At 53.8% G+C, this 13,729-nt stretch overlaps 1 protein-coding gene across 3 annotated transcripts; it reads left to right on the forward strand.

Annotated features, from left to right (window-relative positions):
• Positions 1–1,332: 1,332 nt before the first annotated feature.
• Mylk2 (myosin, light polypeptide kinase 2, skeletal muscle) lies at positions 1,333–13,117 on the forward strand. Of its 3 annotated transcripts, NM_001081044.2 has the most exons (12): positions 1,404–1,651; positions 2,092–2,566; positions 3,497–3,792; positions 5,182–5,287; positions 5,709–5,802; positions 7,386–7,495; positions 7,577–7,718; positions 9,201–9,271; positions 9,377–9,505; positions 10,338–10,490; positions 10,573–10,705; positions 12,127–13,117. In NM_001081044.2, the coding sequence occupies exons 1-12, from the start codon at positions 1,600–1,602 to the stop codon at positions 12,205–12,207; spliced, it is 1,842 nt and encodes a 613-aa protein (NP_001074513.2). In that variant the 5' UTR covers positions 1,404–1,599; the 3' UTR covers positions 12,208–13,117. The 3 variants fall into 3 exon arrangements, with proteins under 3 accessions (XP_006499382.1, NP_001074513.2, XP_011237783.1); XM_011239481.2 differs by lacking the exons at positions 1,404–1,651; positions 2,092–2,566 and having other exon boundaries at positions 3,637–3,677; positions 12,127–13,099; XM_006499319.3 differs by lacking the exons at positions 7,386–7,495; positions 7,577–7,718; positions 9,201–9,271; ... (2 more) ...; positions 10,573–10,705; positions 12,127–13,117 and adding an exon at positions 6,358–7,378 and having other exon boundaries at positions 1,333–1,651.
• The last annotated feature ends 612 nt before the right edge of the window (positions 13,118–13,729 follow it).

Consider the following 13,729-nt stretch of genomic DNA (forward strand, 5'->3'; position numbering starts at 1 on the left):
TCACAGACATTGCTTATTTTTGCTTTCTGGAAGAGGCATGTTTCCTGCTGAACCCGGAAGAAGAGGACCAGCCCAGAGAGGAGATGGAGCCAGGGGTGAGGGAGGGGTTCAGATTTCTGTTTTCATTAGCTTGTGTCAAGCGCCTTCCATGTTTGCCAGCGTGAGTTCTCAAGTTCAATACATTCTCACAGCTCAAAGGAAACAGTAAAAGAGATGAAGATGTGAGTGACAGATGTCTGTCATCTCAGCGCTCTGCAGGCTGATGCCGGAGGATGGAGAGCCTAGGCTACTGTGGGCCGCATAGCAAAACCCTGTCTAGAAACCAAAAATAAACTTAAGACAAAATAAGAAGCCTTGATGCCTCCCTTCCAGCCAAGTTCCTGCCAAAGAAGTTTACACAAGTCACGGACCCTCCGTGCCATTTTACACCTGATTTTTCCCCTTGGAAGGCTACCTTCCTATCAGTTTCTTAGCAGCTTCCCGATCCATTTCATAACTCCACATTCCCCCACCTCCGAGGCTCCTGCCTGCCTCCATCCTGTCTCTGCAGGGCAATGACCAGCAGTGGGGAGCCACTGGGAGCTTTGCCTCAGTTGGGATCTGAACCCACACAGCTACCCATGACCTCTCAGGCCTCCTCCCAGAGAAGCGTGGGCTGACAGCCTCTGCAGTGGGGAGGACCCCACAGAATGGTCCTCCCTACCCCATCTCAGCCTGAACAACACCTCAAGCTTCTGGGGTCTCCATCCCTGAAGAGACGTCCCACCAACCCCTTCTAGAGGAGGGTCATCTTATATTTCCACGGGTCTCCCTCTGCTGCTCAGCCAAGCCTCCATGGCTCCAAAGAACCCAAGAAAAGGAAGTCTTTCCCGGGGGCATAGGGTGGGGGTGGGGAATTGGACCTGTGGACAATGAAGCGATTCTGGCATGATTCCTTACCCAGAGATGGTCTGAGTACATCCGGATACCTGGGGCACAGGGCTAGGCACTGGGGTCACGGCAGCTCTCCCCAAGCTCCTAGGAACCCAGAGAGGTGTGGCATAGAGGTGGGCTGAGCCATTCCAGGGCCTGGGCATAGTCTTGCCCTTCAGCCCTGCCCAAAGGCCCCTCTTCTTGTAGCCCCTTCCCGTATCCTGGCCACAGCCTGCTCCCCAGGGCTCAAATGCCCCCTCCCTTTTTCTTCCTAATGGTTCCAACGCCATTCTACCCCATGTCAGGCCGTGGGAAGAATGCCGTGTCCTCTGAACGGGGGCCAAGAGTGACAGGTGGTGGCAACCCGCACTGCTTGGCCCCTGGTGTCAAAGATCCTCCTCTTAGTCTCCGCCTCCACTGCCCACGCCCCTGCCTCCGCCTCTGCCCACCGGGCCCAATCCCTTACAACCACCCCAGGATTGCGCCTGAGTAGCTGCAGCAGACTGCCGGCCACCAGGTTGCCCCTCTCTATCCAGGGACATCTCTCCTCTCAGTTGACTGGCCTTGGTCTTCTCTCACCACAGCTGGAAAAGAAGGGGCAATCTGACAACCTGATACACTCCTCTCCTCTTTCTGCAGCTAGAAAGACTTGAGTTAGACAAGCAGACGCACACGCCTACCTACCTCATGACTACAGAAAACGGAGCAGTTGAGCTGGGAAGCCAGAGCCTGTCAACAGGTGCCAAGCCGGGGCAGGAGATAGGAGGGAGGAGCCTCAGAAGGGATGTTTTTGAAGCCAGGGTTGGGCAGGCTTCTCACTGGGAAGTCTGTGCCCAAGGTTCTCTGTTTGGTGCGTGAGGGATTTGGGAATGGGGATAATCTGTGGGTGGAGTTGGGCTGGGTCCAGTGCCTGCATGAAGCCTCTGTTAGAGGGGAGATGGGACACCTCCATCCGTGGCTGTTGGGGGTTCACTTCAGAACTAGTACGTATGCAAGGACTGTCGGGAGGCCAGCAGAACTCATCCGGAGCGGGAGAAACTGGTGCGGAGCCCCCAAGCTCCTGACAAGTTTGTCACCAAATGGCTCCAGAGACTTGGATGGACCCAGAGCAGGTCTCTGCCCCACTTGGCAGGGGGGAAGAAGGGAGGGGATGCTGATGGATGCCCCCCTCCTTTGCAGAACAGACACCTAAAGCCGCTGCAGGTGATGGACCTTCAGCTTCAGAAAAAGAACCCAGCGCCCCAGCCACAGAGAAAGACCTGAGCCCCCCTAACGCGAAGAAAGACCCGGGCGCGCCAGATCCAAAGAACAATCCAGATCCACCCTCCCTGAAGAAAGATCCCGCCAAAGCCCCTGGCCCAGAGAAAAAGGGTGACCCGGTCCCAGCTTCAGCCAGCAGCCAGGGCCCTTCAGGAGAGGGAGATGGAGGTGGGGGACCTGCTGAAGGCAGTGAGGGGCCTCCTGCAGCCTTGCCCCTGCCCACTGCTACAGCCGAGGCCAGCATCCAGAAGCTGGACCCCACGCAAGCACCCTCAGGCAACCAGGGATCCGGAGAAGCCAAGGCAGGCAAGAAGGCAGCAGAATGCCGCGAAGCAGGAAGAAGGGGCTCACCTGCCTTTCTCCACAGCCCTAGCTGCCCGGCTATCATCTCCTGGTGAATGGCCCTGCTTGGGGAGGGAGAGACCCCGTGGCTCCTTTTTCCAGACTCTGCCTGAGTACTGGATATTACCAGATCTCATGCTGGGGAGGGTAGTTCTTGTGCAGGCATCCCCTCTACCCCCTGTTATCACCTTCATTCAGAGAACAGGATGTCAGACAGGGGATGTCACCAAAGACTGGCCAGGCCACATGCTTTTTTTTTCCCCCACTAGGCTTCCGGATGTTTGTTTCCCAAGTGGTGAGTGGTGAGCTGGAGTGTAGCCTCCTTAATTTATTACAAAAAGACGACTAACCATTCATAAGCCGATACAACCAGTTATGCACAACTAGACACTCATGGTCTGCAGACGCAACGGCGACACGTCTCACACCAGTCATAGGGACACATTACTGCATGGCAACATTTCTTCCTTCTCTCCTTTCTTTCTTTCTTTCTTTCTTTCTTTCTTTCTTTCTTTCTTTCTTTCTTTCTTTCTTTCTTTCTTTCTTTCTTCCTTCCTTCCTTCCTTCCTCCCTCCCTCCCTCCCTCCCTCCCTCCCTCTCTCTCTCTCTCTCTTTCTTTCTTTCTTCCTTTCTTTTTTTTCAAGACAGGGTTTCTCTGTGTAGCCCTGGCTGTCCTGGAACTCACTCTGTAGGCCAGGCTGGCCTTGAACTCAGAAATTTGCCTGCCTCTGTCTCCCAAGTGCTGGGATTAAAGATGTGCACCACCGCTGCCCAGGGCAACATTTTTTTTTTTTTTTTTTTTTTTATGAATTGGGAGCCTTATAGCTTCCTGTTGGCTCATATGATTAGCCACAGCATAGCAGCCAGGTCTATCAGAGGTTCTTCCTTGTTGAGAGTTGGCCCTTGATGTGGACAAAATAGATGTCAAGTTTGGTCTGGAAGCCTTGAACCTGCCTGAGGTGTCTCTCTTCTTACCTTCTAGCTCTGAGAAGACACTGGCTGTGAAGCCCCTAAGCGAGACAACAGACCTCGTCTTTACAGGGGTGTCTGTGACCCCTGACCCCCAAGATCCTGGTCCAGTCAAAGCAGGAGGGACAAACGCCCTGGCAGAGAAGAAGAAGGAAGAGGCAGAGAAAGCCTCAGGCCAGGCCGGGCAGGCTAAGGTGCAAGGGGACACCCCCCAGAGGATCGGGTTCCAGGCTGTTCCCTCAGAGAGAGTGGAGGTGGGGCAGGCCCTCTGTCTCACTGCCAGGGAGGAAGACTGCTTCCAAATCCTGGGTAGGTAGGGGCAGACTGGGATTAGAGCGCCCTGGGGGAGGGAAGTGATGAAGTAGCCGAGGTATCCTTCCTTATGCATGGGTCTAAATGACCCTGATGCACACCATCCCCTAGGCTCCCTGGTGCAAATGTCACAGGACACCGGGTAGTATTTCTTTCTGATAGACATGGGAAAGGGAAACAAAATGTCCAAAGACAGTGAAGACCTTGTGACTCAAAAACCCACTTTTGGTTTTCTTCTACTTTGGTTAACATGGGATTAAAAAAAGAAAATCACACAGATAAGTGTAACAACGAAAACTCTCTGCAAAGTGGAGTCGGGGCTCTGTCTGAGGAAAGGTTTCAATGTCAGTTGCTTTGAAAAGAATTGGTGGAGGGCAGGGTGTCAGGGAGCCATAATGGGTTTATGAGCTGCACAGATGCTTGTTCGAGGGACCAGTGGTCAGGGACGTTGGGGCGGGACTCCACAGGTACTGAGAGAAAGCCCTGGGGCGGTGGAAGAGCAGCCTTGACAGCAGGAGGAGGGGATTCCAGCAGGGGTGCAGTTGGGCTGGGGGTAGGGTGACACAGGGTCAGGAGAGCCCAGAGTGTCCTGACACCCCCTCCTCCAGGCTGAGGTGCCCTGGGAGACCGGCCAGTCTGCCTGGCTCGCGGCAGAGTGCCACTCAGACAGGGTGGGAGGACCTGGCGGCTGGGCTGTGGCCAGGGGCCCTGCCTCCTGCCCCCGCGGCTCCAGAGACCTCTGTCCCGCCCAGAGATCACATCCTTGGCATGACAGGGCCTGAACCACCTCCAAGGGCCGTCTGATTTATCACCAGAGTGGCTTCCCTGCTGCCTCTATTTTTAAGGTTTCCATTCCGATGAGTCAGCCCGCTGGCCTTCGGAGCCCGCTGTCTTCACAATGCCCACTAGGTGGCAGTGTTTCACCACCGAACTGTTGTGTCCCTGGGCGCCCCACTGTGGTGTGTAATCAGGTGGCCCGCAAGTGTCTCCACCCATGCCGTCATTCAGATACAACGGTTCCCATGTCTGGGATTCCACTTTACAGATGCTGAATGGACCTGTTTGGCTGTTTTTAATGAAAACAGCCCCCCCCCTCCTCCCTATAGCTTGTATCTAAGCCCAGTCAGCCAGTTGTCTTATCGTACCTGCAGAGTACCTGCATTCCCAGTGTTGGAGACAGATGCCCAAGGCCATTTTGGGTGTACAAGGCAAAACTAGAATTGGGTGGGTCTGATAGTCCAGTTCTGACCAGATGTTCTCCCAGGCATCACTTGGTAAACTCAATTTTTCTTGGAGGGTGGGGCAGATCAGGCAGGAGGCAGTGGTGTTAAAGACATTTTCCAGAAGTCTTCACCCCTGACTAATAGCTCAACTCTGTCTCCTTAGATGATTGTCCACCGCCCCCAGCCCCCTTCCCACACAGGATCGTGGAGCTGAGGACCGGAAATGTCAACAGTGAATTCAGCATGAACTCAAAGGAGGCACTGGGAGGGTGAGACAGCAAACCAAGCTCGGAAACATGTATGGGGGAGCATCCAGCCCCGCCCCCCACCCCCCCCCGTGGCTCAGACACACCCCCTAGGACATAGCCCACATGCTTGCACTTACTTCTGTGTGCTCACACATGTTATCTATCGGGTCTCCCAAAGTGCAGTGACTATGGTCACTTTCTGGATGGGTCTTTGACCATTCGTAGCCTGTTCCTCTTTCCCCCCACCCCGTGCTGTCCAGCCATCATCTTGGTAGAGCAGCCTTTACTTCAGGAGGGAGTAGGGGCTGGAGGGGTGAGTGCTCCCATCTTTCAGAGGAGCAGCCAGAGTCACCATTAGGCCTGTGTCAGGAGAAGAAGGGAGCACAGGTCTTTGCTGACCCTTGGGTCTTGGAAGTACACTCACTTCCTCTTACCGTTCTAGTGGCAAATTTGGAGCTGTGTGCACCTGCACGGAGAGAGCCACAGGCCTCAAGCTGGCAGCCAAGGTCATCAAGAAACAGACACCCAAGGACAAGGTAGTGGGGGAGGTGTTCTCAGAGTGGGCATCTCTCTCTCTCTCTCTCTCTCTTTGTTTTGTTTTTTCGAGACAGGGTTTCTCTGTATAGTCCTGGCTGTCCTGGAACTCACTCTGTAGACCAGGCTGGCCTTGAACTCAGAAATCTGCCTGCCTCTGCCTCCCGAGTGCTGGGATTAAAGGCATGCACCACCATTTGATTGACTAATTGAGAAAGGGCTCACGTATCCCAGAGCGATCTTGAACTCACTTTGAAGCAGAGGATGACCCTGAACTCGGGATTCTCCGGCTTCTGCTTCCTGAGTGTTGGGGTTGCGGGTGTTTGCCACTCCTGCATGCTAGGCAAGGATTCTACCAACTGAGCTACACCCTCAGCCTCAGATCTGTACTTTTGACTGCTCTTCCCTGGCCTCTGCTACAAGATCTGTTTCCGCACGAATGCTCAGTGTCCTGTGATAGCTCACACAGCCGTAGCCATGTGAGTTAAATAGAGGCAGCTGTTGGCTAATTGATCACTGAGCAGTTTTTTTTTTTTCTTTGCCTTCCACCGTACCAGGTGCCAGAGGAATGTCACAGGACTGAAAAATCCCCAACCCTATGGGACCAGCACATCAGAATATAGGGACAGATAGATGACTAAAGGCTGGAGCAAAATGAAGAGCATGACACCAGGTGTTGAGTGGTGACAGGAAGAAAGAGAAGCAGGACAGTGGCGGGGAGTTCTCTCAGAGGGACCATGTTAGATGTGGCCTCTCTGGGGAAGGAGTAGGCAAAGTGTGGGCTGGATGAAGGAGTGGGATGAAGGGCAGAGAGATGCGGCTGTACAGCCTCGCTCTGACGCCTAGAGTTTAGCAGCTACCCTGGGGTGTGGGCACAAGGAGAGACCCGATGAGCATCATGTGCCAATTCCTGGTGTAAATATTCCTACCATAGCTTCTATCCGCCCACCAATGAGACTGCTAATCTGCTCACTTTCTGAAAGTTACAAGTGACAGTTGTTTAGCTTAGAAAGAGGGGGTAACGGGTGGCTGGGTTTCTTATCTGGCTTAGAGTGGAACTGTGACAAAGGCCTTAATGGTGGACTGTCAGTGGGCACAGAGACGATTGCTCCTAGCTCTTTGTCCATAATGCTTGGGTGAAGGCTTATGTCTTTTTTTTTTTTTTTTCCTTAATGGCTGTACGAGAGTCAATCATAGAGAAGGGTGGTACCAAGGACTTAGCATATGATAAATCTGGGACCTTCTTAGATTCCCCAAAGGGAAATGGCAAAGATGGCTGCTCTGTATTTGAGGATCCATCCCATTTCATGGGTGGGGGTTGAACAGGGTCTTATAGTGTGACCTAGGCGGGTCTTGAACTCTTGCCACTCCTGCCTCTGCCTCCTGGACTCCGAGATTAGGAGCGTGTGCTACCACCTTTGGCTTTGGAAACTGATCCCACCTGCCTACGACCCAGTTATAGCTCTGCTGCAGGTGCTCAGGGCAAGGTCATAGGGAGAGAGCGATGGAGGCAAGAATGCAGGTGGGGGGAGGCTGAAGTGGGTGTTGGCGCCCAGTGGGTCCTCTGGATGTCCCTGTTCCTCAGGAAATGGTGTTGCTGGAGATCGAGGTCATGAACCAGCTGAACCATCGCAACCTGATCCAGCTGTACGCAGCCATTGAGACCTCTCACGAGATCATCCTGTTCATGGAATAGTGAGTGCCCGCTGTGGGAGTCGGGCTGGGCGGCAGGGCCAGCAGCCCAGAGCCGGTCTGCAGAGGGGTCTGTGCACACAGCATCGAGGGCGGCGAGCTCTTTGAGAGGATTGTGGATGAAGACTACCATCTGACGGAGGTGGACACCATGGTGTTCGTCAGGCAGATCTGCGACGGGATCCTCTTCATGCACAAGATGAGGGTCCTGCATCTGGACCTCAAGGTATTGGCTGAGGCCTCCTGGAGTGGCCGCTGTCACAGGCTCAGCTCCCTCAAGGTTGCCTCATTCCTCCCTCTCAGCCTATTCAGTGTATCCCCACGGAGCTCACCGAGAAGCCTCACGCCAGTAGACAGGAGGCAGGCACTAGTGATGATCTCTACAAGGGGACTTTCCCATCCTGAGCTGACAGAGTCCCTTGTGCACAGCTGGCTAAGGACAGCCAATAGATTATGCACAGCACACTCGCCACCGTCAGTACTGGTGGCTGCCAGGAGTTTAGAAACCTACCTAGGACATAGAACGGGAAGAGGGGAGCACAAGTCACCAGATGTCTCCTGTCCCCGTGGCAGATGTTGGAGTATTGAGCTGGAATGTTAATAAGCTCCGTCAGCACAGAGTGAATACCTGCGTTCGCTCATTCACTTAACACACAGTTGCTGAGTCCCTGCTGTGGGAAGGGCACGCCTAGTGTGGGACTAGGGTGGACATGTTCCCTGTCCATTCTACAATGTCCAAATAAATGAAATCTATTTAAAAAGGGGGGGGGGCTGTGAAAGGCACAAAAGAGTATCCAGGACATGCAGAGGGGGAAGACGGGAAAACAGACCCTGGTCTGGTGGAGTTAGGACAGCAGATGGGGCATCTGACAGCTTCTGGCTTTGCTCAGCGTCAAGTTATGAGAGGGCATGACAGTCTCCCAGTGGCTCCTGCGGGTAGCTATGAGGACAAACACAGGAGGAGAGAGGAGATGGTTTCAGGGGGACCTCAGGAGGCTGAGGTAGGAAGCTGGGGGAGGTCTCGGCTCGTGCGAATGAGAGGGGTGGGCTTTGCAGAATAGGAGTGGCTGGCTGAAGGTGCCTGGGGGAAAGTGTGAGGTATTTCTGAGTTATAGGGACAGACATGTATCCCTCTAGGAATTAGGCTGGCTGGAAAGCTCTATAGGGGAACATCAGAAGTCCCTTGTGAAGGGACATAGAGTGGGACCCCTAATTAAAATGCAAGGCTCTGAGAGAAAGGACTCTGCCCCCAAGCCTGTGGCTGTCAGAACAGGTTTGCGCGTGGAAGACAGGCACCGCCTAGCTGAGAGCAGCAGAAACTGTGCTGTCTAGAGGTCTCCTTGTTACCTTACCCACTCAGGCCCTGGCTCTCCAGTTCCTGATAGCAGCCCTGCCTGGCCACCAGCCAGGGCACACTGCCTATCTGCAGGCCTCAGTTTCTCCACCCTCTTCAGGACTGAGAGGAGAGAGATTCCACCTGTGGAAAACTACTGGGTAGCCTTGTGCTTTGAGACAAGTTCCTCACGGGGCCTCAGCCTCCTTAGGCTGAGAGCACGCAGGCATGACAGGTCTCTGAGTCCTACCTTAGGATCTACTAGTACAAGTTACTCCCGAGCGTGGGGCCCCAGCAAGGGACCAGGGTGGAGCTGAGGAGGGAAGGAGGGTGAGCTGGATCAGAGGCCAACCCCGGCCATCCCTGTCTCTTCAGCCAGAGAACATCCTGTGTGTGAATACCACTGGGCACTTGGTGAAGATAATTGACTTTGGCTTGGCGAGGAGGTACCAGCTGGGCGTGTAGGAGGGTGGGGCCTAGAGGTGGGATGGAGAAGGGGTGGGATGTTGCCTGGTGGCTGCTGGGGACCTGAGCTCTTAACCTCACTCCAGGTATAACCCCAATGAGAAACTGAAGGTGAATTTTGGGACCCCGGAGTTCCTGTCACCGGAGGTGGTGAACTACGACCAAATCTCTGACAAGACAGACATGTGGAGCCTTGGGGTGATCACCTACATGCTGTGAGCCCTGGGGAAGGGGGCGCAGGGATGGGTAGGAGAGGACACGACTGGCCTGGGGGTTCTGTTGAGGTAGTCCTCACCTGATCCTTCAGCCTGGGTGCATTTCTTTGGTGAATGCTAGGGAGAACCAGAAAGAGGAACTTTGTACCCATTTTCTCTCTTTCTCTCTTCCTCTCTTCCTCTCTTCCTCTCTCTCTCTCTCTCTCTCTCTCTCTCTCTCTCCCTTCCTTTCTTTCTTTCTTTCTTTCTTTCTTTCTTTCTTTCTTTCTTTCGGTTTTTCTGCGACAGGGCTTCTCTTTTCTCTGTGCAGCCCTGGCTGTCCTGGGACTCACTCTGTAGACCAGGCTGGCCTCGAATTCAGAAATCTGCCTGCCTCTGCCTCCCTAGTGCTGGGATAAAAGGTGTGCGCCACCATGCCCGGCTTGTACCCATTTCCTATATGAAAACAAAACAAAACAAAACAAAAACAAAAACCAAGGTTACCTAAAAGCACAACATTCCACCCTGGGGCAGATCCCCATGCCCTGGGTGGAGACAGAGGGACAGTGGATAGCTCTTATGTGTGTGCTCACTTTGTGTTTCACACTTACCGTTCGTTCCTCATCTTCACTGCAACCCTGGGAAGCTGGGGTGATTATGCCCATTTTACAGACAAGAAGAGTGAGGCTCAGAGAGGGGAAGTGACTTGCCCAAAGTCACCCAGCCAGATTCAAACCCAGGTCTGTCCCACTCTGGAAGCCCCGGGTCTTTCCAACACGTGCTGCCTCCTAGGCTCCGGCCCGTCCCCAGCAGCTGCCAGCTTACTCTCTTGCTCTGCTCTCCTTCGCTTTAGACTGAGTGGCCTCTCTCCCTTCCTGGGAGACGATGACACGGAGACCTTAAACAATGTCCTGTCTGCCAACTGGTACTTTGATGAGGAGACCTTTGAAGCTGTGTCAGATGAGGCCAAAGACTTTGTCTCCAATCTTCTCACGAAGGACCAGAGGTGAGACTTGCCCGGGCTGGGGACCCTGTATGTTCTAGGACAGAGCATTGGGCCCACCCTCACCACACTGCCCTCTGCACAGTGCCAGAATGAGTGCTGAGCAGTGCCTCGCCCACCCCTGGCTCAACAACCTGGCAGAAAAAGCCAAACGCTGCAACCGTCGCCTCAAGTCCCAGATCCTGCTTAAGAAATACCTCATGAAGAGGCGTTGGAAGGTAGGGGAACTGGGGCAGAAGGAGGGGGGCCCTGAGAGGCCCTGGGGAGAAGGAAAGCCCCGTTGCCAGCCCCAGCCCTACCAGCTATGCCTTGGCAGTCTCCATTGACAGGGCCTGGCCTTGTCTGGGAAACATGGGCTTTTCTCTGGGTCCTGGGCTAGCTCCCATTCTGAGCTGGAATTGTTCATCCATCCTGCCTGTCAGGGGAGGAGCATTCAGCTAGGGCTCAGGAGAGCATCTCTGACCCCATCGCAACTCTCTTCCCTCATTTCCCAAATACTTCATGCACAGCTCTTGCTTCCGAATGCTCCTCTGCTACGGTAGAGACAGGAGCCAGGCATCTGGGTCTTGTGGACTTAGCTCTCAATGAAGGTAGAGAGTTTTTATGGGGATGGGCGAAGTGCCAGGGGAGGGGTTATACCTTCCAACAGGGTGTCAAGAGGCCCAGTGAGGATGAACAGGTGAATCAAGACCTCAAGGAGAGAGGGAGTGTGAGGCCTCGTGGCAGAACCTGAATGGTGAATGAGCCACAGGCAGCAGGCGGCAGGCGGCATGGCTGGAATAGAGTGAGAGAGGCCCGAGTGGAACAGGAGACGGGCTATAGAGTGGTGGCTCTTGGCCTTTCTGATGCTGCAACCTTTAATATAGTTCCCCATGTTGTGGTGACCCCCAACCTTAAAATGACTTTTGTTGTCACTGCTATGAGTCATCATAATGTAAATATCTAATATCCAGAATGATCTTAGGCGACCCTCAAAAGGGGTCCCAACCCACAGGTTGAGTCACTGCTGTAGAGGGAGGGACTCATAAATTGGGATGAGTGGCTTCGTTTGCTTGGACCAAACAGTGCCACGGCACTTTTTTAGAATTGGGTAGGTGGTAGGTTTCTGTTTCTCCTGGCCTCTGACCCTCCTTTAAGAACAGGGAGATCTTTAAAAGGTCTTCTACCTTTTTTTTTTTTTAAAGATTTATTTATTTATTATATGTAAGTACACTGTATCTGTCTTCAGACACTCCAGAACAGGGCACCAGATCTCATTACGGATGGTTGTGAGCCACCATGTGGTTGCTGGGATTTGAACATAGGACCTTCGGAAGAGCAGTCAGTGCTCTTACCCGCTAAGCCATCTTTCCAGCCTCCCTACTTTTTTATTTTACATTTATTTATCTATTATATATATATATACAGAAGGTACAGAGGACAAACTCATGCCATGGCCTGGAGGTCAGAGGACAACATAAGAATCAAGTCTGTGGATCTACCATGTGGCTCCCAGAGGCTGAACTCTGGCTTAGTTAGAAGCACCTTTGTCTGCTAAGCCATCTCTCGGGCCAGAAGGGGGAACTCTGAAAGGCACTCGCCCATCTCCCAGGTTCTCTCCTATCAGAGTACTGACCAGGATTCCTCTCTTGTCCCCCAGAAAAACTTCATTGCTGTCAGCGCAGCCAATCGCTTCAAGAAGATCAGTAGCTCGGGGGCACTGATGGCTCTGGGGGTCTGAACCCCAGGAGCAGCTAAGCCTGGATGCAGCTACGCGGTGGTCAAGGCTGAAACCACACAGCTCAGAAGGCCAGAGACAGCCAGCTGGCCAGATCTCTAGAGCAGGCTGGTCAGGACAAAGCTGCATCAGGCCCGGAGGCTTGGGGCTCCGCAGGTCCTTAGGCGATACCGCTTCCCCTATGTGAACATGGAGTGGGGCCTGGAATCCATCTCGCTACCGCCTCCTCAGCGGGGCTGTGGCCTGTCAGCCCCACCCAGACTCCAAGGACGGCCAGACCATTCCCTAGTCTCTCCCTAGCTTCCCCCTTTGAACTGCTGCCCTAGAGCCTCTTCTCTGCCCCACCTTGGGCATCCTTGCCTGGAGCGGGAAGGCGGGGGTTCAGCAGGTGGGCTGCTATGGTGGTGGGTGGAGAGCTTCCAGCAGGGGTCAGAATGCAGTCCAGCTGCCGGGGGAGACAGAGCAGGCTTTGTGTGAGAGGACCTCTGTGGCCTGCTTCACACTCCCCACAGATAGAGCCTCGCACACACCATCTGGCCTCCTGGCCCCCACCTTCTGTTTTTGTGACCACCAACACACAGGAACTCTGAGAGAGAAAGCCAGCCCGGGCCTGGAGTGGTGGTGGTGGTGGTGGTGGTGGTGGTGGTGGTGGTGGTGGTGGTGGCGGGGAGAGACCTGGGAGGCATGAGACTACCCCACCAAGTTTACTTGGGGACTGAGTCTTCCCAGCCTGACTACTCTGTGCCCATCCCAGGAGCAGTCACAACCCCAAATAACAGGATGAACTGGCCCACGAGGAGTATGAAGCCATCGGGCAGACCCCAACCTGCTCTCAGCTTGTGCCTTGTAAATAAAAACACAGGTTGGAGGCAGCCTCCTTCCCTTTGCACGTGCACACACGTGTGTGTGATAACAAGTTACTGCATTGATTGTGCACCCACTATGTGCCAGGCGCCGAGTTTTCACATCTATGTATAGTGTGGTGTCCACAGATGTAGGCTCAGGAGCCCGACTTCCTAACATGAGTTGTGTTCAAGTGGCTTCCTCTCTGTGCCTCAGTTTCCCTCTCCTAGGGAAGTCACGAGAGTCGAAGCATGTGGTATGGCCCGTGCTGAACTCCAGTCGTGGGCTCAACATGGATTAGTTCCTTATTCTTTGGAGGGTGACAATGATGTAGATAGGATTTGTATCTCACAGAGGGAAACTGAGTCAGGTGGTGAGACAGAGGTAAGACCTACTTCTTGCGGGGGAGAGGAGGTAAGGGTCTTGAACTATTCCTGACCCAGAAAGGAGATGGGGGCAGGGGGTGTCCTTATCCACATTCTGTAGACTCAGAGCAAGGAAGGAACTTGAAGCCTGCTCAGTAAGTCCGGGGCTTGAAGAGAACTCCCGTGAGCTCAACATTGATCAGGGTTGGAGCGGAACACAGGGCATTCCGGAAAGGGTAAAGATCACATGGCTTGTGATGCCTGCTACAACAAGCTCTGCTTTCTGCTCCCCACTGGCTGTATCCAGGCCTCCCATT

The sequence above is a fragment of the Mus musculus genome, chromosome 2, assembly GCF_000001635.26.
Source record: "Mus musculus strain C57BL/6J chromosome 2, GRCm38.p6 C57BL/6J".
Classification (NCBI taxonomy): Eukaryota; Metazoa; Chordata; class Mammalia; order Rodentia; family Muridae; genus Mus; species Mus musculus.

Excerpts from the sequence above, each read along its gene's own strand:
- Mylk2 (NM_001081044.2), top strand. The coding sequence starts at position 1,600 with ATGACTACAGAAAACGGAGCAGTTGAGCTGGGAAGCCAGAGCCTGTCA. Across the intron at positions 2,567-3,496 it reads TGCCCGGCTATCATCTCCTG|CTCTGAGAAGACACTGGCTG; the intron begins GTGAATGGCCCT and ends CTTACCTTCTAG. Across the intron at positions 9,272-9,376 it reads GACTTTGGCTTGGCGAGGAG|GTATAACCCCAATGAGAAAC; the intron begins GTACCAGCTGGG and ends ACCTCACTCCAG.